At 51.9% G+C, this 24735-nt stretch overlaps 1 protein-coding gene and 1 pseudogene across 1 annotated transcript in view; both read left to right on the top strand.

The window, feature by feature from the left end:
• LOC140402381 (prolyl hydroxylase EGLN3-like) overlaps window positions 1-24735 on the top strand; it is a 275709-nt pseudogene that overhangs the window by 16694 nt on the left and 234280 nt on the right.
• Window positions 13909-24735, top strand: part of LOC140402224 (neuronal PAS domain-containing protein 3-like) — a 132522-nt gene continuing 121695 nt past the window's right edge. Inside the window, exons 1-2 of the mRNA XM_072489854.1 lie at window positions 13909-14004; window positions 16681-16855. Of these exons, the coding sequence (XP_072345955.1) occupies window positions 13909-14004; window positions 16681-16855 (271 nt within the window). The remainder of the gene's footprint in view (window positions 14005-16680; window positions 16856-24735) is intronic.

The raw sequence follows: 24735 nt of genomic DNA, 5'->3' as shown, positions 1-24735 counted from the left end.
TGTCCCCATCAAACACTCCCAGGACAGGGACAGCACAGGGTTAGATACAGAGTAAAGCTCCCTCTACACTGTTCCTGTCAAACACTCCCAGGACAGGTACAGCACGGGGTTAGATACAAAGTAAAGCTCCCTCTACACTGACCCCATCAAACACTCCCAGGACAGGTACAGCACGGGGTTAGATACAGAGTAAAGCTCCTTCTACACTGTCCCCATCAAACACTCCCAGGACAGGTACAGCACGGGGTTAGATACAGAGTAAAGCTCCCTCTGCACTGTCCCCATCAAACATTCCCAGGACAGGGACAGCACAGGGTTAGATACAGAGTAAAGCTCCTTCTACACTGTCCCCATCAAACACTCCCAGGACAGGTACAGCACGGGGTTAGATACAGAGTAAAGCTCCCTCTGCACTGTCCCCATCAAACACTCCCAGGACAGTGACAGCACAGGGTTAGATACAGAGTAAAGCTCCCTCTGCACTGTCCCCATCAAACACTCCCAGGACAGGTACAGAACGGAGTTAGATACAGAGTAAAGCTCCCTCTACACTGTCCGCATCAAATACTCCCAGGACAGGTACAGCACGGGGTTAGATACAGAGTAAAGCTCCCTCTACACTGTCCCCATCAAACACTTCCAGGACAGGTACAGCACGGGGTTAGACACAAAGTAAAGCTCCCTCTAAACTGTCCCCATCAAACACTCCCAGGACAGGTGCAGCACGGGGTTAGATACAGAGTAAAGCTCCCCCTACACTGTTCCTGTCAAACACTCCCAGGACAGGTACAGCACGGGGTTAGATACAGAGTAAAGCTCCCTCTAAACTGTCCCCATCAAACACTCCCAGGACAGGTACAGCACGGGGTTAGAGACAGAGTAAAGCTCCTTCTACACTGTCCCCATCAAACACTCCCAGGACAGGGACAGCACAGGGTTAGATACAGAGTAAAGCTCCCTCTACACTGTTCCCATCAAACACTCCCAGGACAGGTACAGTACGGAGTTAGATACAGAGTAAAGCTCCCTCTACACTGTCCCCAACAAATACTCCCAGGTCAGGTACAGCACGGGGTTAGATACAGAGTAAAGCTCCCTCTACACTGTCCCCATCAAACACTCCCAGGACAGGTACAGCACGGGGTTAGATACAAAGTAAAGCTCCCTCTACACTGTTCCCATCAAACACTCCCAGGACAGGTACAGCGCGGGGTTAGATACAGAGTAAAGCTCCCTTTACACTGTCCCCATAAACACTCCCAGGACAGGTACAGCACGGGGTTAGATACAGAGTAAAGCTCCCTCTACACTGTCCCCATCAAACACTCCCAGGACTGGTACAGCACGGGGTTAGATACAGAGTAAAGCTCCCTATACACTGTCCCCATCAAACACTCCCAGAACAGGTACAGCACGGGGTTATATACAGAGTAAAGCTCCCTCTACATTGTCCCCATCAAACACTCCCAGGACAGGTACAGCACGGGGTTAGATACAGAGTAAAGCTCCCTCTACACTGTCCCCATCAAACACTCCCAGGACTGGTACAGCACGGGGTTAGATTCAGATAAAGCTCCCCCTACACTGTCCCCATCAAACACTCCCAGAACAGGTACAGCACGGGGTTATATACAGAGTAAAGCTCCCTCTACACTGTCCCCATCAAACACTCCCAGGACAGGGACAGCACAGGGTTAGATACAGAGTAAAGCTCCCTCTACACTGTTCCTGTCAAACACTCCAAGGACAGGTACAGCACGGGGTTAGATACAAAGTAAAGCTCCCGCTACACTCTCCCCATCAAACACTCCCAGGACAGGTACAGCACGGGGTTAGATACAGAGTAAAGCTCCTTCTACACTGTCCCCATCAAACACTCCCAGGACAGGTACAGCACGGGGTTAGATACAGAGTAAAGCTCCCTCTACACTGTCCGCATCAAATACTCCCAGGGCAGGTACAGCACGGGGTTAGATACAGAGTAAAGCTCCCTCTACACTGTCCCCATCAAACATTCCCAGGACAGGTACAGCACGGGTTAGATACAGAGTAAAGCTCCCTTTACACTGTCCCCATAAACACTCCCAGGACAGGTACAGCACGGGGTTAGATACAGAGTAAAGCTCCCTCTACACTGTCCCCATCAAACACTGCCAGGCAGGTCCAGCACAGGGTGAGATACAGAGTAAAGCTCCCTCTACAATGTTCCCATCAAACACTCCCAGTACAGGTACAGCACGGGGTTAGATACAGAGTAAAGCTCCCTCTACACTGTCCCCATCAAACACACCCAGAACAGGTACAGCACGGGGTTATATACAGAGTAAAGCTCCCTCTACACTGTCCCCATCAAACATTCCCAGGATAGGTACAGCACGGGGTTAGATACAGAGTAAAGCTCCCTTTACACTGTCCCCATAAACACTCCCAGGACAGGTACAGCACGGGGTTAGATACAGAGTAAAGCTCCCTCTACACTGTCCCCATCAAACACTCCCAGGACTGGTACAGCACGGGGTTAGATACAGAGTAAAGCTCCCTATACACTGTCCCCATCAAACACTCCCAGAACAGGTACAGCACGGGGTTATATACAGAGTAAAGCTCCCTCTACATTGTCCCCATCAAACACTCCCAGGACAGGTACAGCACGGGGTTAGATACAGAGTAAAGCTCCCTCTACACTGTCCCCATCAAACACTCCCAGGACTGGTACAGCACGGGGTTAGATACAGATAAAGCTCCCCCTACACTGTCCCCATCAAACACTCCCAGGGCAGGTCCAGCACGGGGTTAGATACAGAGTAAAGCTCCCTCTACACTGTTCCCATCAAACACTCCCAGTACAGGTACAGCACGGGGTTAGATACAGAGTAAAGCTCCCTCTACACCGTCCCCATCAAACGCTCCCAGGACAGGTACACCACGGGGTTAGATACAGAGTAAAGCTCCCTCTACCCTGTCCCCATCAAACACTCCCAGGACAGGTACAGCACGGGGTTAAATACAGAGTAAAGCTCCCTTTACACTGTCCCCATAAACACTCCCAGGACAGGTACAGTACGGAGTTAGATACAGCGTAAAGCTCCCTCTACACTGTCCCCATCAAACACTCCCAGGTCAGGTACAGCACGGGGTTAAATACAGAGTAAAGCTCCCTTTACACTGTCCCCATAAACACTCCCAGGACAGGTACAGTATGGAGTTAGATACAGCGTAAAGCTCCCTCTACACTGTCCCCATTAAACACTCCCAGGACAGGTACACCACGGGGTTAGATACAGAGTAAAGCTCCCTCTACACTGTCCCCATCAAACACTCCCAGGGCAGGTACAGCACGGAGTTAGATACAGATTAAAGCTCCCTCTACACTGTCCCCATCAAACACTCCCAGGACAGGTACAGCACGGGGTTAGATACAGAGTAAAGCTCCCTCTACACTGTCCCCATCAAACACTCCCAAGACAGGTACAGCACGGGGTTAGATACAGAGTAAAGCTCCCTCTACACTGTCCCCATCAAACACTCCCAGGACAGGTACAGCACGGGGATAGATACAGAGTAAAGCTCCATCTACCCTGTCCCCATCAAACACTCCCAGGACAGGTACAGCACGGGGTTAAATACAGAGTAAAGCTCCCTTTACACTGTCCCCATAAACACTCCCAGGACAGGTACAGTACGGAGTTAGATACAGCGTAAAGCTCCCTCTACACTGTCCCCATCAAACACTCCCAGGTCAGGTACAGCACGGGGTTAAATACAGAGTAAAGCTCCCTTTACACTGTCCCCATAAACACTCCCAGGACAGGTACAGTATGGAGTTAGATACAGCGTAAAGCTCCCTCTACACTGTCCCCATTAAACACTCCCAGGACAGGTACACCACGGGGTTAGATACAGAGTAAAGCTCCCTCTACACTGTCCCCATCAAACACTCCCAGGACAGGTACAGCACGGGGTTAGATACAGAGTAAAGCTCCCTCTACACTGTCCCCATCAAACACTCCCAAGACAGGTACAGCACGGGGTTAGATACAGAGTAAAGCTCCCTCTACACTGTCCCCATCAAACACTCCCAGGACAGGTACAGCACGGGGATAGATACAGAGTAAAGCTCCATCTACACTGTCCCCATCAAACACTCCCAGGACAGGGACAGCACGGGGCTAGATACAGAGTAAAGCTGTACCTCTACAATGGTTCTTCTCCCTGTTAAGCAGGAACGGGGGCTGACTGTGGACATTCCCTCGTCAGATTTTAAAAAGGGTCTCGGTGGTAAAATCCAGTCTTGAAAGGGCTCTCAAAGCTGAGCCTCACTGTAAGGCAGAACACCTCTGGGTTATGAATCTACTTCTCTCTCTTTGGTGTAGTATTCCTTTGAACTTCAAGTCATTTTGGAGATGAAAAGAATAATTGGGTTCCAGTACGCTGCATTTCTCTAACCTGGGGTGAGATCCAGTCCGAATCCACACTAGTTAAATGTCTTTCAGATATCGAACCTTCATTTTTATAGCACTTTGCACTGTTTGCAAAAAATACATTGCAGTGAAAGAACTACTGGGGCGGGATTCTCCTGGGTGCTGACGCTCCCGCGCATGCGCGGACCTCCGCCGATCAGCGGAGTCCCTTCGGCCCTGATTGGCGTGGCACCAAAGGCCTTTCCCGCTGTCCGGCGGCGCGCCAACCACTCCGGCGCGGACCTAACCCCTCAAGGTGAGGGCTTGGCCCCTAAAGGTGCGGAGAAATCCGCACACTCCATGGTTCACTGCGCTCCATCCCGCCGGGAACCCCGGCCCGCCGGGCAGGGGAGAATCCGGGTGCTTGTTTTGAAGGGCAATAGCCGTTGTAAAGTAAAAAATATGGCAACCAATTTTCACACAGCAAGCTCCCACACACGGCAATTTGACAGTGACCAGAGCGGGTAAGTATTGAAAGCGTGCCATGGGGCTTTTCACATTCATGTGAGCGGGCAGACAGGGCCTCTGGTTAATGCCTCATCCAAAACACAGCACCTCTGACAGCGCAGCACTCCCTCTGTGCTGCCCTGGGAGCTTCAGCCTTCATTTTTGTGCTCCTGTCTCTAGAGGGGGACTTGAACTCACCAGCTTCCGATTCGGAGGCTAAAGTGCTACCCACCCAACCAGAGCTGGGACCTGGATATTTGAGCAGGCACAAGAGTGACATCTACGTCAAAAGTACTTCACTATAGGGCAGCACGGTGGCGCAGTGGTTAGCACTGCTGCCTCACGGCGCCAAGGACCCGGGTTCGATCCCGGACCCGGGTCACTGTCTGTGTGGAGTTTGCACATTTGCCCCCTGTCTGCGTGGGTCTCACCCCCACGACCCAAAGATGTACAGGCTAGGTGGATTGGCCAATTGCCCCTTAATTGGAAAAAAAATAATTGGGTACTCCAAATTTATTTTAAAAATAAAATAGACTTTTTTTTTTGTCAGAAGTTTGACTCATTTCATCTTAAAAACTGTGATATCGTATCTCCCTGCCCCGTTAACCTGATCATGTTCTGCATTGTTTTGATACTTCTACAGGTCGGATGTCTTTTCTCCGAAACCCTTGGGGCTGATTGTGTTTCGGTATTGAGAAATGATCAGTTTTCGGTAGGCCTCGGCCTACTCTGAATAGCCTCGGTCTACTCTGAATAGCTCGGCCTACTCTGAATAGCCTCGGCCTACTCTGAATAGCTCGGCCTACTCTGAATAGCCTCGGCCTACTCGGAATAGCCTCGGCCTACTCTGAATAGCCTCGGCCTACTCTGAATAGCCTCGGCCTACTCTGAATAGCCTTGGCCTACACTGAATAGCCTCGGCCTACACTGAATAGCCTCGGCCTGCTCTGAATAACCTCGGCCTACTCTGAATAGCCTCGGCCTACACTGAATAGCCTCGGCCTACTCTGAATAGCCTCGGCCTACTCTGAATAGCCTCGGCGTAGTCTACAAATACGAGGTTGTTTCTCCATTTTCCAACTCTCACACACAGTCCTACCTGTGAACACTTTTTTTTACACCTGTTACAGAATATTACATTGCTTTATAAACAAACAAATTGATTGTATAGCCGTTGAAAAGAAGTTCAGTTTTTGGATGTGTTCAATATTCGGATGTACTGTTCGATCTGCCCGAGAAAGTTCGGGGCAGCACGGTAGCACAGTGGTTCTCACTGTTGCTTCACAGATCCAGGGTCCCAGGTTCGATTCCCGGCTGGGTCACTGTCTGTATGGAGTCTGCACGTTTTCCCCGTGTCTGCGTGGGTTTCCTCCGGGTGCTCCGGTTTCCTCCCAGTCCAAAGATGTGCAGGTTAGGTGGATTGGCCGCGCTAAATTGCCCTTCGTGTCCAAAAGGGTGAGGTGAGGTGGGGTTACTGTGTTACGGGGATAGGGTGGAGGTGTGGGCTTAAGTAGGGTGCTCTTTCCAAGGGCTGGTGCAGACCCGATGGACTGAATGGTCTCCCTCTGCACTATAAGCTCTATGATATCTATACTCCTCCAATTCTGGCGTCTTGCGCAGTCCAAGTTTAATCGCTCTCCCAAAATAGAATTCGGTCCTTCGAGCCTGCTCCGCCATTCATTATGATCATGACTATCACCAAATTTACTACCCTGATCCTGCCTTCCCCCATAACCCTTGACCCCTTTAGCCCCAAGAGCTGTATCGAATTCCTTCTTGACACTATACAAAGTTTGATCCTCAACTACTTTCTGTGGTAGCAAATTCCACAGATTCACCTCTCTCTGGATGAAGAAATTTCTCCTCACCTCAGTCCTAAAAGGTTTACCCCTGATCCTCAAACTATGCCCCCTAGTTGTGGACCCCCCCACCACCATCAGGAACATTCTTTCTGAATCTACCCTGTCTAATCCTGTTGGAATTTTGTAAGTTTCGATGAGATCCCCTCTCACTCTTCTAAACTCCAATGTATATAATCCTAACCAATTTAGTCTCTCCTCATATGACATTCCCGCCATCCCAGGAATCAGTCTGGTAAACCTTTGCTGCACTCCCTCCGCAGCAAGAACATCCTTCCTCAGATAAGGACACGGACCAGCTGGGCCGAAGGGCCTGTTTCCATGCTGTAAAACTCTATGACTCTATGACAATACTCCAGGTGTGGCCTCACCAATGCCCGATACAATTGCAGCAAAACATCTCTATTCCTATACTCAAATCCTCTCGCTATGAAGGCCAACATACCATTTAATAATAATCTTTTATTATTGTCACAAATAGGCTTACATTAACACTGCAATGAAGTGACTGTGAAAATCCCCTAGTCGCCACATTCCGGCGCCTGTTTGGGTACACAGAGGGAGAATTCAGAATGCCCAATTCACCCAACAAGCACGTCTTTCGGGACTAGTGGGAGGAAAGCGGAGCCCCCGGAGGAAACCCACGCAGACACGGGGAGAACGTGCAAACTCCGCACAGACAGTGACCCAAGCGGAAATCGAACCCGGAACCCTGGCGCTGTGAAGCAACCGTGCTAACCATTTGCCTTCTTTACTGCCTGCTGCTTACTTTCAGTGACTGATGCACGAGGACACCAAGGTCTCGCTGAGTATCCACCTCTCTCAATTTACACCCATTCAAACAATAATCTGAACAACAACACGGAAGACGGCAACCAAACATGGCTTGTGGCTGGCTGAGGTCGAAGCCATGTTCGAGCTGGTCACCATTGTTGAATTGCCTGGCTTTTGAAGAAAAAAAAACGTGAACTTCGAAGTCCGACAAATCGTTTCTCTGGCAGCCCTGAATCTACCTCGCTGTCTTCTACGACAGTTGTTATTCCTCTACTAACCCAAACCCCCCCTCCCTCAACCAACCCCTCTCCTATTTGAAATGTAGAGTTTGTACCGAGCCTCCCGTAGGCCCAGAGTGGGGGCTCTGGGGCATCATGGGCGCTCCTCATATCAGACAGTCTACGTTTTACAAATTCAACAGCTTGAGTTCAGCCCCCAAGCAATCTTCAGGCAAAGATCACTCAGACTTTGATGAAGTATTCAATTATGATTGAGCGCAGAGCACCAAATACTCACGGGACTTCCCGAACCTGAATTTTTCCACCAAAAAAAAAAGCACTAGTGTCTGCTTTCAGATGTATGAAAGGTCTGCAGCCTCTTAAGAAATTCATGGCTCTCCTTCCGCAAGCCAAGCGCGCGTGAGGGATAGCAAACTTCTCATCGTCCGGAAGAAAATTATTAAAAATGTAGCTGAAGGTGACTGGAGCACCTTCCCAGTCGAGGGGTTGTCAGGCCATATCTAATAATTATTTGTTCGCCGTCTGCAGGTTTATTCTGAGTTATTTTCTTCCGTCTGTCCGCGAGGCTGAGGTATGTACTGTTCCGATGTGTGCACCTCTTTGATCCTGCTCAGTTCAGGTTGCCAACTCTAGTAGGCCCCGTTCCTGGAGGTTTCATCACGTGACCTCCTGCCCCTTCACGTGCCACCCCCCCCCCCCCCCCCCCCCCCCAGCGCCAGACCCATCACCATGGTGAACGGCCCCCCCGAGCCAATCAGAAAATGAAGAGACTTTCCTGTTCACCGATTGGATGATGCCAGTCGTTGCATTTGTGTTTTACAATTGGCCTCCAAAGACATTGCGCAAATTATTTGATTGCCCCTGTGATTTTGTGTTTCCCCAGGGTTTGCTCACCACAGTCTCCTGGAGACTGAGCTTCAATCCCTGGAGGCTCCAGGCCAATCCTGGAGGGTTGGCAACCTACCTGTGCAAATGCACAGGAAGTACTCTAAATTTATTTTTTTTAAAAGAGAGAAAATTAAGGTTTATCCCTGGTGAGCATTGGCCGATAAGCCTTGGGTTTCCATTAAATTCCAACAGTTGGCATTGAGGTGGCCTTGTCCTGTTGGTTCTGAAGAGGCTGAGTTTATCAGACTGAAATCAGTGTGCGATAAAGGACTTGCGCCATGTTTAAACTTCTCAAAAGAGTGCAATTGGCACCTTATTTAATTGGCACAATGTAGGGTTAAGATAAATTGTTGCCGCCATGGTTGCTCCCACCATAGTTTGCCTAATGTTTGTTTTAAATAAATTTAGAGTACCCCAATTCATTTTTTTCCAATGAAGGGACAATTTAGCGTGGCCAATCCACCTACCCTGCACATCTTTGGGTTGTGGGGGCGAAACCCACGCAGACACGGGGAGAATGTGCAAACTCCACACGGACAGTGACACAGAGCCGGAATCGAACCCGGGACCGCGGCGCCGTGAGGCAGCAGGGCTAACCCAGTGTGTCACCGTGCCGCCCTTAGTTTGCCTATGTTTACAAAGGATAAAGTTAGAATCGTAAAATGTTACAGCACAGGAGGCCATTCAACCCACCCTGTCCATGCTGGCTCTCTGCGGGGGCAGCTCAGCTGGCACCACTTTAAATCCCACCAGCTGCCGTGGTGGGATTCGAACCCCCGTGTACCCGGATCAAGCCCCTGGGTCTCTGGATTACTGGCCCAAATCTCCTCTCAACCTTTCTTCCCCACGGAGGAACAGTCTTGGCTTTGTCAATCTATCCACTCCTGAGGTTTCTCATTCCTGGACCATTCCAATAACTCTTTCTGCATCCTCTCTGGTGCCTTTGCATCCCTCCTGACCTGTAGTGCCCAGAATTGGACACAGTTCTCCCGTTGAGACCGAACCAGCGTTTTACATTTGTTTGCCCAAACTTCATTTTGTTTTGTACTCCATTTGTAAAGGTTGATTATGATATTAAAGAGGGGAAGATATTATTCTTTGAGATCTCTCTAACACATGGAAAACACAATTTAATAGGTTTTAATGAGGTTGGGGCTACATTCCGATTATGGGGAAAAAAGACCACAGCGTGCAATCAGCTTTGACTAGAGGAAAGGTTATAAAAGCTCAATTTCTTTAGCCTCGAGGGAAACTGAGACGGCATCGCCGAATGAATCTCTACCCCAGAGGGCTGGGGAAGCTGAATCATTGAGCGTGTTCAAGGCAGCAATCGATAGATTACTGGAGACAATGGCGTCAGGGGATATGGAGATGGCGCGGGGGTGACCCGCGATGATTACCGTAATCTAATTGAATGGCGGGGCAGGCTCGACGGGCAGAAGGGCCTGCTCCTGCTCCTATCAAGTATCAAATTCTGAATGGTACTTGTGAATAACGCTGGGACCATAAGTACCATCGAGCGATCAGTAAGTCCCAACTGACAGCTTCTTCAAACGAAGCATGATGCATGTCGGAACTGATCTGACAGGCAAGTCGGACGTCAGGTTGGGAGAGTTACGTTGCCAAAGTGATGGCTTCGGAACGGAATTTTATGTGTTTCTTACCTCCTTAACTGCAGAATCTGAGTAAATTCTTCTGGAAGAAACAAAGAGTTATTTGTATTCATTCGCGGGATGTGGATGTCGCTGGGCCGGGCCCCACCATTTGTTGTCCATCCCTATTTGCCCCTTGAACTGAGCGTCTCGCTCGGCCATTTCACAGGGCCAGTTAAGAGTCAGCCACATTGCCGTGGGTCTGGAGTCACGTGTAGGCCAGACCGGGTGAGGGCGGCAGATTTCCTTCCCGAAAGGGGCATTAGTGAACCAGATGGTGTTTTTAAAACAGCCAATGCCATGGAATAGAATCCCAGTAGTGCAGAAAGCGGCCATTCGGCCCATCGAGTCTGCGCCAACCCTCTGAAAGAGCGCCCTACCTAGGCACGCCCCCCCCCCCCCCCCCGGCCCTGTTCCCGTAACCGTCTGACACTAAGGGCCAATTTAGCGCGGCCAGTCCACCAAACCCGCACATCCTGGTCACCATTACTGTGGCCAGCTTTTTATGAATTTAATTCAATTTTATCAGCTGCTGCGGTGGGTTCTGAACCCATGTTCCCATCCAACTTGACCTCAGCACTACTGCCGCAGTGATGATGCCATTATAACGCCATCTCACCCAGTCATTCAGAGTCCAGTGTGTTGGACCAGCCGAGAACGGCTGTGTGGAACTGTTGCCGTTACCCGCCCGATCTCACAGCACTTGGTGCAATTTCACAGTGTTGGCAGAGCCTGCTGGAGGGGCGAGGCCAAAACACGCCGGCAATGCCGGGATTCTGAGACCGGGGCACCGTTTAAAAAAAAACATTTAGAGTACCCAATTTATTTTCCAATTAAGGGGCAATTTAGCCTGGCCAATTCACCTACCCTGCACATCTTTTTGGGCTGTGTGGGGGTGAGACCCACGCAGACACTGGGAGAATGTGCAAACTCCACACGGACAGCGACCCGGGGCTGGGATCGAACCCGGATCCTCGGTGGCGCGGGGCAGCAGTGCTAGCCACTGCGCCACCGTGCCCCCCCCCTGAGGGCACTGTTTATGAAGGTCACCCTGATCTCAAAGGTAAGTTTAAGACCTTCCCCCCCCCCCCCACCCCTCCCCATCAAGCATTGAGGCACCTCACCCACCACCCCCCAACACCACAACGCCAACATCACGGGGCTCCCCACTCATCCTGTTTTGCCGGCATCGGGGCTCTCTCCCCTCCTCCTACCACATATAAAGGGACACCCCCCCCCCTCCCCCGATGGAGGTGTCAAGTGAATTGGATCTCAAACTGAGATCTTGCCAGCACAAGTCTGTTTTCGACCATTCATGAGATTTAACGGCCATTGCGGGATTTGCGCCCACGGTTAACGGTGTCTCTGGATCGCAACCTGAGTCAGTCTAGGCAGGCCATTGACACAAATTGATTTTTTTGAATCCCCAAACCTCGACCCTACCAATCAAATACTCTGCCCTGTCAGTGTTACGTGGGATTGGCTAAGGTGGCAACTTATAGAAAATGCAGCAACACGGAAACCACCCATGAAAAGATTGGAAGCAGATATTTTCATGAGTTCCTACCTTTACCGGATGACTTTGATTGGTTTCCCACCAAAATGCCAACAGTTGGCCAGTAGGATGTCCACGGAATTTACTAAGGGTTACTTACACAGGACATACAGCACAGCAACAGGTCATTCGGCCCAACCAGCCTGTGCTGGTGCTAATGCACCACTCAAGCCTCTTCCCATCTTACTCATGCAAATCTTCCACCGTAACCCCTCTATCACCCATATATCCTTGTCCAGTTTCCCTTTAAAGGCGTCGATGCTATTCAGTTCGATGTGGGAGCGAGTTCCGCACTCTCCCCGCCTTCTCGGCAAAGAAGTTTCCCCTGAATCCCCAGTTGGATTCCTTGGAGGGCTATCTTACATTGATGGCTGCTAGGGGCGGCACGGTGGCGCAGTGGTTAGCACTGCCGGTTCACAGCGCCAGGGACCTGAGTTCGATTCCCGGCTTGGGTCACTGTCTGTGCGGAGTCTGCACGTTCTCCCCGTGTCTGCGTGGGTTTCCTCCGGGCGCTCCGGTTTCCTCCCACAAGTCCCGAAAGACGTGCTTGTTAGGTGAATTGGACATTCTGAATTCTCCCTCTGTGTACCCGAACAGGCGCCGGAATGTGGCGACGAGGGGATTTTCACAGTAACTTCATTGCAGTGTTAATGTAAGCCTATTTGTGACACTAATAAAGATTATTATTAATAATAAACAATAGGAAGTCTTGCGCATGTGCGCAGTAGCCTCAGGAGGCGGCGTATGCAGCACCGTCGGAACATTGGAAACCCGACAGCCAATCGGCGCACAGCAAGATCCCACAAAGAGCAATGCCTCAATTATTATTTTTTTCTAAACCCAAGGACATGCCGGAAATAGTCCGCAGGTCTGGCCGGGTGCGCACGGAGGGAGAAACGACTGTTAAACCCTTCCCCGTCGAATATGGCTTCGCCAGAAGGGAGTGGGTTGACGGGCCCCCCCCCCCGGGTTCGGCTTCTAAACCGAGAGGCGGCATCCGCGGTGGTGAGGCACTCCCTCGGTGGGGCGCCCAGGCTTGGGGCCTTGAACACGAGGAGTCTTGGGGAGGGGGGGGGGGGGGGGGGGCAGCAGAGGGGCGCCACACAACTGAGGCAAATTGACGGCAGCATAGAAAGACAATCACGGCTGATGTTCAGCCTCTCAGACACCTCCCGATATTACAAGGCAGATGGATTTTCTTCCCTTTGTGTCCTCCCCTGCATTAGTAATTAAGAGGTCTGAGACGGGCCTTGACTTCATTTGGTCTGTAATAACCTAACCCTTACACTTGGTGAATAAGGAATGAATAGAAAGTCATTAATATTCACCAGCCCTCTGCATATCAGAGCCCCTAAAGACAGGTATTGACTGCTTTGAATATTAAAGGTCAACAAGTAGAGCGAAAATCTTTTGCATAATTACGCGTATGAGAGACTAATAAATTAGGGCCCGGTTTAAAGCTATTTTTCAACTTTTCCAGCTGATTTTTAATGGTAGTACAAAGAATAAGATTCACTAGGATCCCGCCCTGAGAGGCAGCCAGATTTCTTCAGCCGCCCGCCATGTGATCGATTACATCCCCGGCCCTGTGATCAGTTACATTAGCTGTCACACGGGGATGGCGCAGGATGGATAGCCTTCATACCGCTGGCCGCGAGCGTGTGCACAGGGTGTCTTAAGAGAGCGAGCGAGGGAAGTAAAGGGGAATTAATGAGGCACCTCAATCTTTCTAGGTGTCAGCTCGGTCGACACGCCATGGGACAGGGCGCCGTGAGCGACACTCCCGCCTCGGGATCGAAAAGTCAGGGGTTCGCACCCAACCACATTCCCCCCCCCCCCCCCCCCCAGAGACGTTAGCCACAGGCCCGAGGCTGACCCTGCAGTACGGGAATGCTGCACTGTCGGGCGTGCCATCTATTGGCTGAAGTGTTCAGGAGATCTCGGGAGCGGGAGAAAGGTTCGGCGGCGCAGTGTCTCGAGAACGCCCAGCAAATTCTCCCCCACTGCCTCGGGCCAGGAGAGGCCACGAAGCGAATGGATGAGCTGGCCGCGAGCACATTGCTGTTTGCGGGATCTGTTGGGCTGCCACGTTTCCAGTGCTCCTATGGTGCAAAAAGTGCCCAAGTGGCTGTAAGGCGCTCTGGGGGGGGGGGGGGGGGGGGGGGGACGTTGTGCGAGGCGTTTAGACAAATTAAAACCTTCCTCTTACTATTGATGATTTACCATGGGAGCAACATTGTCTAAATTCGAGTGGGTAGCAGGAATGTTGGCGGTCGAAGCTATGAGGCTGAGATGTGGGAGGAGTCAAGACTCCTGACGCTCATAGGTGGCATGGCGGTGCAGTGCTTAGCACTGCTGCCTCACGGCGGCAAGGGTCCGCTTTTGGGCTGGCTGCCGTGCCCAAACCGAAGCGCCGCAATAATTCTGCAGTGTGACACCAGTCGCTTTGCGGGGCCCGGCGGCCGCACATTCTCCAGCTCTGACGGTGGAAGAGCCTGTGGCCTACGGAGGATCCGCCCCGGCCAAACGGTGGGGTATGCAGAATGCGACATTGTGGGAGAGTGGGGCGGGGGGATTGAATACAGAGATCCGGGTGTGCTCCATAGACGACTTGCAAAGCCATCAATCCGTAGCTTTCACAACCTGGAGACTCTCCTAAGCACTTTGTAATCAACAACGTATCTTTAAAGTCTCTGTTGTAATGTAGGAGACAAAGCAACCAATTTGGGCACAGGAAACTCCCAGCAAAGCGAAAAAAGGCCAGATGTCGGTGTTGTTTGAGGGCTTGATACTTTATAATAATAATCTTTATTGTCACAAGCAGGCTTACATTAACACTGCAATGAAGTCACTGTGAAAAGCCCCTAGTCGCCACATTCCGCCGCCGCCTGTTCGGGTACACCGAGGGAGAATTCAGAAAGTCAAATTCACCTAACAAGCACGTCTTTCGGGACTTGTGGGACGAAACCGGAGCGCCCGGAGGAAACCCACGCAGACACGGGGAGAACGTGCAGACTCCGCACAGTCAGTGACCCAAGCCGGGAATCAAACCTGGGTCCCTGGAGCTGTGAAGCAACAGTTCTAACCATGTGCTACTGTGCCGCCTGGGACACTGGATAAAACTGTCCCGTTTTTTTTTCTTTATAAATGTAGAGTACCCAATTAATTTTTTCCAATTAAGGGGCCATTTAGCGCGGCCAATCCACCTCCCCTGCACATCTTTGGGTTGTGGGGGTGAGACCCACGCAGACGCGGGGAGAATGTGCAAACTCCACACGAACAGTGACCCAGAGCCCAGGATCGAACCTGGGACCTCGGCGCCGTGAGGCAGCAGGGCTAACCCACTGTGCCACCGCGCTGCCCTAAAACTGTCCTGTTTGAGGGTGCTGCAGGACCTCTTGCACACACACTCGGAGGGCAATACTGGGACTTGGGTTAACTTCTCACCTGCGATTCACGGCGCTGAGGACCCGGGTTCGATCCCGGCTCTGGGTCACTGTCCGTGGGGAGTTTGCACATTCTCCCCGTGTCTGCGCGGGTCTCACCCCCACAACCCAAAGATGTGCAGGGTAGGTGGATTGGCCGTGCTAAATTGCCATTTGGATGGGTTGCGTCTGGTAACAATGCAACAGAATAAGTTGTACCGGGGTTAGAGTCAGTGTGAAATTAGGACTTGTGGCTGCTGGCTTGTGCCAGATCGGGAATGGTGTGTGCCAGATCGGAAATGGCTTGTGCCAGATCGGGAATGGTGTGTGCCAGATCGGGAATGGTGTGTGCCAGATCGGGGGTGGCATGTGCCAGATCGGGAATGGTGTGTGCCAGATCGGGAATGGTGTGTGCCAGATCGGGGGTGGCATGTGCCAGATCGGGAATGGTGGGTGCCAGATCGGGAATGGTGTGTACCAGATCGGGAATGGTGTGTGCCAGATCGGGGGTGGCATGTGCCAGATCGGGAATGGCTTGTGCCAGATCGGGAATGGTGTGTGCCAGATCGGGGGTGGCATGTGCCAGATCGGGAATGGTGTGTGCCAGATCGGGAATGGTGTGTGCCAGATCAGGGGTGGCATGTGCCAGATCGGGGATGGCGTGTGCCAGATCGGGAGTGCCGTGTGCCAGATCGGGAATGGTGTGTGCCAGATCGGGGGTGGCGTGTGCCAGATCGGGGGTGGCGTGTGCCAGATCGGGGGTGGCGTGTGCCAGATCGGGGGTGGCGTGTGCCAGATCGGGGGTGGCGTGTGCCAGACCGGGGATGGCATGATGCCATCAGAGGGTGATAACAGCTTCCATTGTCTAAGATCATCCAGAACTCTTTGCCCCTTTTACCCAACAGCCCTGTGGTTGTTGGCCCACACTGGCTCCCAATTAAGCAACGGCCTTGAGTTGAATATTCTCGACCCTGTTTTCAAATCCCCTCCCCATGGCGTCACCATCTCCCCAGCCCTCCGCGATATCTCCACTCCTCTAATTCTGGCCTCTAGTGTGTCCCGGATTCTCGGCGTTCCACTATTGGTGTCCCTGCCTCTAGCCGCCTGGCCTCTCCAGCTTTGGAATTCCCTCCTGTCCCTCTCTCTCGCTACTCCTTAAGGGCACTCTTTAAAACCGACCTTCCTTGGCCAAGCCTTTCGTCGTTTGCGTTTGGTGTCAAATTTTGTTTGGGGACCTTTGTGCGAGGTTAGGGGTCGTGTGAGGTTAGAGGGCACAGTGAGAACGTTGTTGTTGTTGCTTGGCCGCAGTTTGTCGCTGGTCGCTCTCCTGAACAGAGTCCTTCGTTAACCCATTCCCGGCCCCGTTTTCTGTCCTGCCTAGGTGGAGCTGACGGGTAGCAGCGTCTTCGACTACATTCACCCCGGGGATCACGTGGAGGTGGCAGAGCAGCTGGGACTGAAACTGCCCACGGGGCGAGGGCACAGCTCGCAAAATTCCAACGAGGACGGGGCAAGTTCGACGTCTTCCTCCTCACTGGCCGCAACACCCGAGTCAGGTAAGGACGTGGGGTGAAGGAAGCACGGCGGGGGAGGATGGGGGGGGGGGGGGGGGGGGGGGCGGGCTGGATTGCGGACAAGGGGGTTTGGGAGTGGAGGAGGGTGAGTGGGTGACAAATTGAGATTTCTTTACCCGTCAGTCTGGCCTCAATAAAACTTGAGATGGATTTGTAGGCATGGTATTATTTATTTTTACCCGACTTGCAAGTCTGACTCGCTTCACAAAAACCCGGAACACAAGCAGCCTCCTGGCTCTTTAGAATCGAGTGCTGTTGGAGACAAAGGAATCTCTACAAATACATTCAAATGGCATCAAGTTTCACATAAACGATTCCCATAGGTCATCCTATACCCCTCCTGACCTGGCCATACATCCTAATTGGCCCACTTCTCATTCCTTAGCCCTGGGCCTCTTGTTACCCAGCATCCTTTTCTCCTCCTCCACTAGACACCCCTCTCCCTCCCGTGCCATGCTTTCTGAAATCCTTTGTCTGTGAACTCACTAGAATTAGACCGGCCTACATCTACATTACTGTAAGTAATATATTTAACCTAACTATTTTATATCACATTCGTCATGGGGAAGGTCTCCAAATGGTCACATGTCATCAAAGGGTATTCCTTCGGGGGCATAGGGAGGTTAATTAGCTGATGGATTTCAATTCTGACTCGAGCCCTTTCCCAGGGCTCAGGTTCTGTGTTGGACCCCCCCCAACCTCATCTCGATCAATATTTAATTCACCCTACAACATAAAGTCTTGGAAAAAACCCAAGTTAGACATCACCCCATCACTTCTTCTAACTTAACCCTTCCAGAACCTTGGGGGCTGTCCAACACATAGGCCTTTGAAAAAGGAGTAAAGAACTTTCATTTATATAACGCCTTTCGCCCTCCCCCCCCCCCCCCCCCCCCCCACCACACACAAGCTCTCTTAAAGTGCCTGACAGCCCGTGGGACGTTTCTGAAGTGTGGTCACTGTTGTTACGCAGCCAATTCATACACAGCAAGATCCCACAATTATCAATGCGATAATGACCAGATGATCTTTGCTGCGTTGTAAATTTTGGATGGTTGCAATTTGGTCGGGACACAGGGGTCTACTGCCCTGCTCTTCCTCGAAATAGTGGCCTGAAGGTAAGATGGGTGTGAAACGTGTGATTCAGCCCCATGTCCCGACCATCAAGGTGCCGAGCAGATGTTGATCTTGATCAGTATAACATCTGGTTTGCTGGAGACTATTATTTAATTGTTCCAGTTTCATAGATATCGTTATCAGAAATTGTTTGCGAGCTGCGTCAGAGGCTCAGTGTGTGTATATTTATATCTGTCACCATCTACAAGGCACAGGTCAGGAGTGCGATGGAATACTCTCCACTTGCCTGGGTGAGCGCAGCTCCCAACAACACTCGAGAAGCTCAACACCATCCAGGGCAGAGCAGCCCAGCTTGATCAGCACTCCTTAACCATTCCCTGCTTCCACCACACTCGCATCGTAGCAGCCGTGTGTAACATCCTCAAGATGCACTGCAGCAACTCACCAAGGCTCCATAAACGTTGCTCTGGACATTTCATAGAATTTACAGTGCAGAGGGAGGCCATTCGGCCCATCGAGTCTGCACCATCTCTTGGAAAGAGCATCCTACCCAAGGTCAACACCTCCACCCTATCCCCATAACCCAGTAACCCCACCCAACACTAAGGGCAATTTATCATGGCCAATCCACCTAACCCGCACATCTTTGGACTGTGGGAGGAAACCGGAGCCCCCGGAGGAAACCCACGCACACACGGGGAGGACGTGCAGACTCCGCACAGACAGTGACCCAAGCCGGGAATCGAACCTGGGATCCTGGAGCTGTGAAGCAATTGTGCTAACCACTGTGCTATCGTGCTGCCCCCTCCTTTGGCACTACTCCCCTCCTGTTCCTCAAAAGAGTGGCCATGGAATCACTTCTTCCCACCTGAAGGTCAGATGAGTGTGAAATATGTGATTTAATCCCATGCCGGGTAGCACAGGGGTTAGCACCGCTGCCTCACAGCAGCAGGGACCCGGGTTCGATTCCGATCTTGGGTTACTATCTGCGTGGAGTTTGCACGTTCTCCACGTGTCTGCGTGGGTTTCCTCCGGGTGTTCCGTTTCCTCCCAAAGATGTGTGGGTTATGTGGATTGGCCGCGCTAAATTGCACCTTAGTGTACAAAAATGTGCAGGTTATACGGGGATAGGGCGGGGGATTGGGCCTAGGTGGGGCACTCTTTCAAAGGATTGGTGCTGACTAAATGGGCCGAATGGCCTCCTTCTGCACTGTAGGGGTTCCATGGTTCCCTATAATCAAGATGCACCTTCCAAACCCACAATATCAACTACTTGGAGGGGCAACAGGCATAACTGCAAATTTACCCTCCAGGCTACTCCCCATCCTTACGTGAACCAATCTCGGTGCCTTCACTGTCGCTGGCTCAGAACCCGAGAGATCTCTTCCTAACAGCACGGTGGGTGCACCTACGCCGCAGGGGCTGCAGTCGGGTCATGAAGGCGGCTCACCACCACCTTCTCAAGGGGCAATTAATGACGGGCAACAAATGCTTGGGCCCGTCCAGCGAAACACGCAAGCCTTGGGCCCATTGTTGGAATGAAGGACGAGGTTACCCTTCCTTAACGGGTCAACATGAGACATGGACCGCGGATCAGAGCTGCTGGGGACGAGCTTGGAGGAGATGGTCAAGGGTTCAGTTACTTGACTGTGGATTTGAAAAAGCGAAGGGGACCGTTCTCTTCGCTCTCGGCAAAAGGGGGCCGAGGGTCGACCTTACTCAGATCGATAGAGGTTCGATAGAGTTGACATGAGGGAAGATGTTGTGGTGGAGATCAAAAGTAGAGGTGGTAAATAATAAATCCAGGTGGAATGCAGGAGAAACGTCTTTACCCCAGAGAATAATCATTAATGATCAAACTGAACCATTACTGGCCAATGGTTTGGACAATTGGTGGCAGTTGGGTTGTGAAGAAAGGAGTTGCATTTATATGTTTTTTCTGGACTCTGAAGGTGGCAAGGGGAAGGGGGAGAGCACGGGGAGTATGACGCCGAGATTAGAGGATCAGCCGTGGCCAAGTTGAATGGCGGAGCAGGCTCTCGAAGGCCCGAGTGGCCTCCTCTCGCTCCTATTTTCCGTGCACTGGACCAGACCACTTTGCAGCCGGTAAATATTTTTCAAGCGTGGCCGCTGGTCGTGACCCCGAGGACGTGGCAGCCCATTTTGGCACAGCAAGATCCCACAAACAGCGACACGGTAACGACCGGATAATCTGCTCTCTGCTGTGTTGACTGAAGGGTGAATGTTGGCCAGGACACTGGGGATGAATCCCGCCCCCCCCCCCCCCACCACCACCCCAAACACCACCCCAGCTCCTCCGTGGGAAATGGTGCTAGGGGACCTTTTACACCTAGTTTTCTTTTCCTGTAAATTTAGAGTACCCAATTCATTTTTCCCAATTAAGGGGCAAGTTAGCGTGGCCAATCCACCTACCCTGCGCATCTTTGGGTTGTGGGGATGAGACCCACGCAGACACGGGGGAGAATGTGCAAACTCCACACGGACAGTGACCCGGGACCGGGATCGAACCTGGGACCTCGGCGCGGTGCGGCAGCAGTGCTAACCGGTGCGGCAGCAGTGCTAACCACTGCGCCACCGTGCTGCCCACCACGCCCAGTTGGGTGAGGACAGACGGGGCCTCAAGTCTGGGGGGCGCGGCACCTCCGACTGCGCAGCACTCCCTCAGTGCTACACCGGAATGTCAGTGTCGATTTCCGTCCTTCGAGCCCCGGAGTGGCTTGAAAAAGGGTGCTGGAAAGTCACACGGGGCGGAGGGGGGGGGGGCACACGCGACTGCGCAATTGCAAGAGATTCCACTTCGACAATGATTTCCAATTAAAAGTAGCGACTTGCTTTTTTTTGCCAGGCGCCTCAGAATCTAAACTACTCTCGGAAAGCCCTCAAAGCTCACTCACGGGTGAGGGGCACCGATCATCGCGACCGTGCCAGGCCACGCTGAAAGGGTTAAATGTTCAGCTCTCAAGGGAGCAGATGAGATTCCCGGCGAGGATCAGGGCCTCGGAGGCTGAGACACAGCCCACATTCCTCGCAACTGCCATTACTTCACGCAGAGTGTCAGGGGAATTAATTAGTTGGGATCAGAAGTGATGCACAAAAAGAGACAGAGGTTAACTGCTTGTGTTTAGTGGAAAGATGACTCTGTGGAGCGCGAGGCAGGGCCATCATTTCAACCCGCTCGAGTTCCGTTCCTCCCACTGAAACAACGCTGACAAGGCTCCAAACGCAGTTTGACATTTATTTTTCTTCCTTCATGGCATGTGGCAAGGCTAGCATCCGCTGCCCATCCCTCATCGCTTGGCCATTGAAGAGTCGGCCACTGTGGGTTCTGGCGTCACATGTAGGCCAGATCGGGTGAGGACGGCAGATTTCCTTCCCTAAAGGGGCCGTTAGTGAACCGGATGGGGTTTTAAAAAATGTTTTTTTTTTTAAATTTAGAGTACCCAATTCATTTTTCCCAATTAAGGGGCAATTTAGCGTGGCCAATCCACCTAGCCTGCACATCTTTGGGTTGTGGGGGTGAAACCCACGCAGACACGGGGAGAATGTGCAAACTCCACACGGACAGTGACCCAGAGCCGGGATCGAACCTGGGACCTCGGCGCCGTGACGCAGCAGGGCTAACCACTGTGCCACCGTGCTGCCCTGACGGGTTTTTACAACAATCGACGGTTTCGTTCCTTCAGGTTTAATGCCCGATGTTTATTGAATTGAAATTCCACCGGCTGCTGTGTCGGGATTCGAACCCGGGTCGCCCTGGAGCATTACCCCTGGGCGGGGGGTGGGGGTCTCTAGATTACTGGTCCAGTGGCATCACCACTACGCCACCATCTCCGCTTCACATCGTGGCCCATTCCCGGCTGTGTCACACCTGGTGACAGCCAGGAACGAGGAGGAGCCTCCACATACCCGGAATCCCACATCCCCGGCCCAGAAACAAGGAAAAGCCGCCTTCTCCCCCTCACCTACAAAACTAGCAGCTACCCATGAAACACATCGACAACCAGTCGATGTCAATTCATTAGCAGTTTGATCCACCGCTGGGGCACTTGACTCCGAGGTGACAAGCGGTATAAATAAGACTCACGGTGGGACTTGGCTGCGTGACCTCGGCCAGTATTGAGGGGGTACCGCACCGTCGGAGATGCACGTCAAGGCAAATTGAGGCCCCCATCTGGGGTCGGTAAAGGACCCCCCGTGGCCACTATCCAGAGAAGGATCTATCATCTCCATCATCTATTTCTCAATCAGCGCAGATCATTGGTGGGATCGGCCTATGCCCTGCCAGGCTGCCTCGTCACCCTCCAAGACATTGTGGGGTCGCAAGGGGCACGAGACAAGCGAAAGAACAACTTTGCTTGTTTACCTACCTCGTTAAAAAGTGGTGTGTAAAATTGAGACAATTTAAAAGTGTTGCACCCCCTCTCAAACTTTCCTGTGTTTGTTGTGTCGTTCAAGCCCCTCCTGTGCCTCTTCGCCTCGAAGCGAGCTCCGAGCTTTTGTATTTTTAATTAGGAGGAATGCATCGTTGTGTTTCAAGATTCTTCAGGCAGTTCAATTTTAAAGCTCAGATATCCCCTGCAACAGAATGCAATCTAATCCTGATTGACACACGGCGGCCTTGCCATCAAATGTTCCGCTGGGATCAAACTCGCTGTGACTCCAGGTGAACACACAGCCCCCATTTGCACGTCTCTGTCCTGTGACCCATTTAATCTCCCAGACAAGTGACTCACCCCACGCAGCGGGAACACAGAACGAATAAAGACATTTCGCTCAAATGGAAAGGATTTCTACACTGCTGTCGGCTGCAATGTAGCATTTAACACGGAGGGGATCACACGCTGCAACATTGCGGAATCAGGAATTGGAAGAAATGGGGCGTTAAAAGGAAGGGGTTTGGTCAATTGGGATTAGATATGATGGGAATGAATGGAAAGGGTAGAGATGCATTGGAATTGTGTACAGTAGGGGCAGCACGGTGATGCAGTGGGTTAGCACTGTTGCCTCACGGCGCTGAGGTCCCGGGTTCGATCCCGGCCCTGGGTCACTGTCCGTGTGGAGTTTGCACATTCTCCCTGTGTCTGCGTGGGTTTCACCCCCACAACCCAAAGATGCGCAGGGTAGGTGGATTGGCCCCACGCTAAATTGGCCCTTAATTAGAAAAAAAATGAATTGGGTACTCTAAATTTATATTTTAAAAAAGGAATTGTGTACAGTGGGAATGAATTGGAAGGGGATTGATCCATTGGGATTTTATGGCATGTGAGTGGAAGGGAAGGGAGTCATTCCGATGGGATTATGTGCAATGGGAATGATTTGATCCTTGCAGTTGTATACAACAGGAGTGAATGGGAAGGGATTTAATCTGTTGGAATTGTATACAATGGGAGTGGGTGGAAATGGGATTGTCCATGGGATTTTATACAGTGAATTAGTTTGGATCACAGTGTTATCCATGACGATACTCCCAACCTTTCTGCCTTTCCCCTTTTTCCTGACCTGCGTGGGGCACCGTTCCCCAAACGCCCACCGGAGCCAAGCCACGACCTGCACTCAGCACATAATCCACTCCGCAGTCAGGATAAAACGCACTGGTTCCCCCCCCCCCACTCCCGGACTTGGGGTTCTGAAGCGCATTGTAACACCCCAGGAGCTACCTTGGTCAGGATCAACACACCCAAGCCAAGGAAACCACCCCCCTTCTCAGTATCCTACATGGACCAGTGAGCCAGAGGGTTGTGGGTACCAGAGGATGGTCATAAAATTCTAGTGCGACACTCCCAGAGCAGCACTGAGGGAGTGCAGCAGGGCCAGGTGAGATGTTAAACCCTGTCAACCCTCCCAGTTGGGTGTAAAAGAGTCCATGTCCCTATTTTGAACAAGAGCGGGGGAGTTATTCCCAGCGCCCTGGCCAATATTCTTTGCACATGAAAGTACAAATTAAGAGCTGTCTGAGGCCATTCGGCCCCTCCTCCGCCATTCAATCAGAGCTGAAGATCAGAGTTCCTGTTTCCCGTCACCCTTTAAGCGTGGCCCCCCCTGCCCCTCCCCATGAGGTTGGTGAGTTGCCCCTCGTTCTGGCCCCTCGGGGGGGGGGGGGTTTAGCTCGGTTGGCTGGACGGCTGGTTCGTGATGCGGAGCGAGGCCAGCCACGCAGGTTCGATCCCTGCACCGGCTGAGGTTATCCATGAAGACCCCGCCTTCTCAACCTCGCCCCTTGCCTGAGGTGTGGTGATCCTCGGGTTAAATCACCGCCAGTCAGCCCCCCCCCCCCCCCCCCCCCCCCCAAGGGGAAAGCAGCCGATGGTTATCTGGGACGATGACAACTTGACTTTACATTCTGGCATCGACCTGGCCACCTTTATTGTCTGTATGCTGACAGGAAAATAATAAAAAAGAGAGTGTATTGCAGTCTAACCTTTTATTATTCTTTTTATTCTAATTTCAAGAACTAATTAAAGATTTATAAGAAGTACGAGGGAAAGTATGAACTACAAAGCCATAGCCTCCAGCGACCCAGATTCCGCAGTACAGCTGCAGGCTCTGAGAATGGAATTTATCCAATTTTTCTTTTGACTTTCACAATGGTCCGAGATTGAAAGGACTGAGGCAGAGCCAAATGCAACAATTATAATCCCGTCCCTTTCCCTGTCCCGCAGAGAATGCCGGCTCGTGACAATTCTCTCCCCTCCCGACCCCGCCACTCCCCCCCCCCCCCCCCCCCCCCCCCCCCAGTTTCCATTTCATTCCCGGCCTTCCTTAAT

The sequence above is a fragment of the Scyliorhinus torazame genome, chromosome 25 (genome assembly GCF_047496885.1).
Source record: "Scyliorhinus torazame isolate Kashiwa2021f chromosome 25, sScyTor2.1, whole genome shotgun sequence".
Classification (NCBI taxonomy): Eukaryota; Metazoa; Chordata; class Chondrichthyes; order Carcharhiniformes; family Scyliorhinidae; genus Scyliorhinus; species Scyliorhinus torazame.
This window is presented reverse-complemented; position numbering and strand designations above follow the sequence as displayed.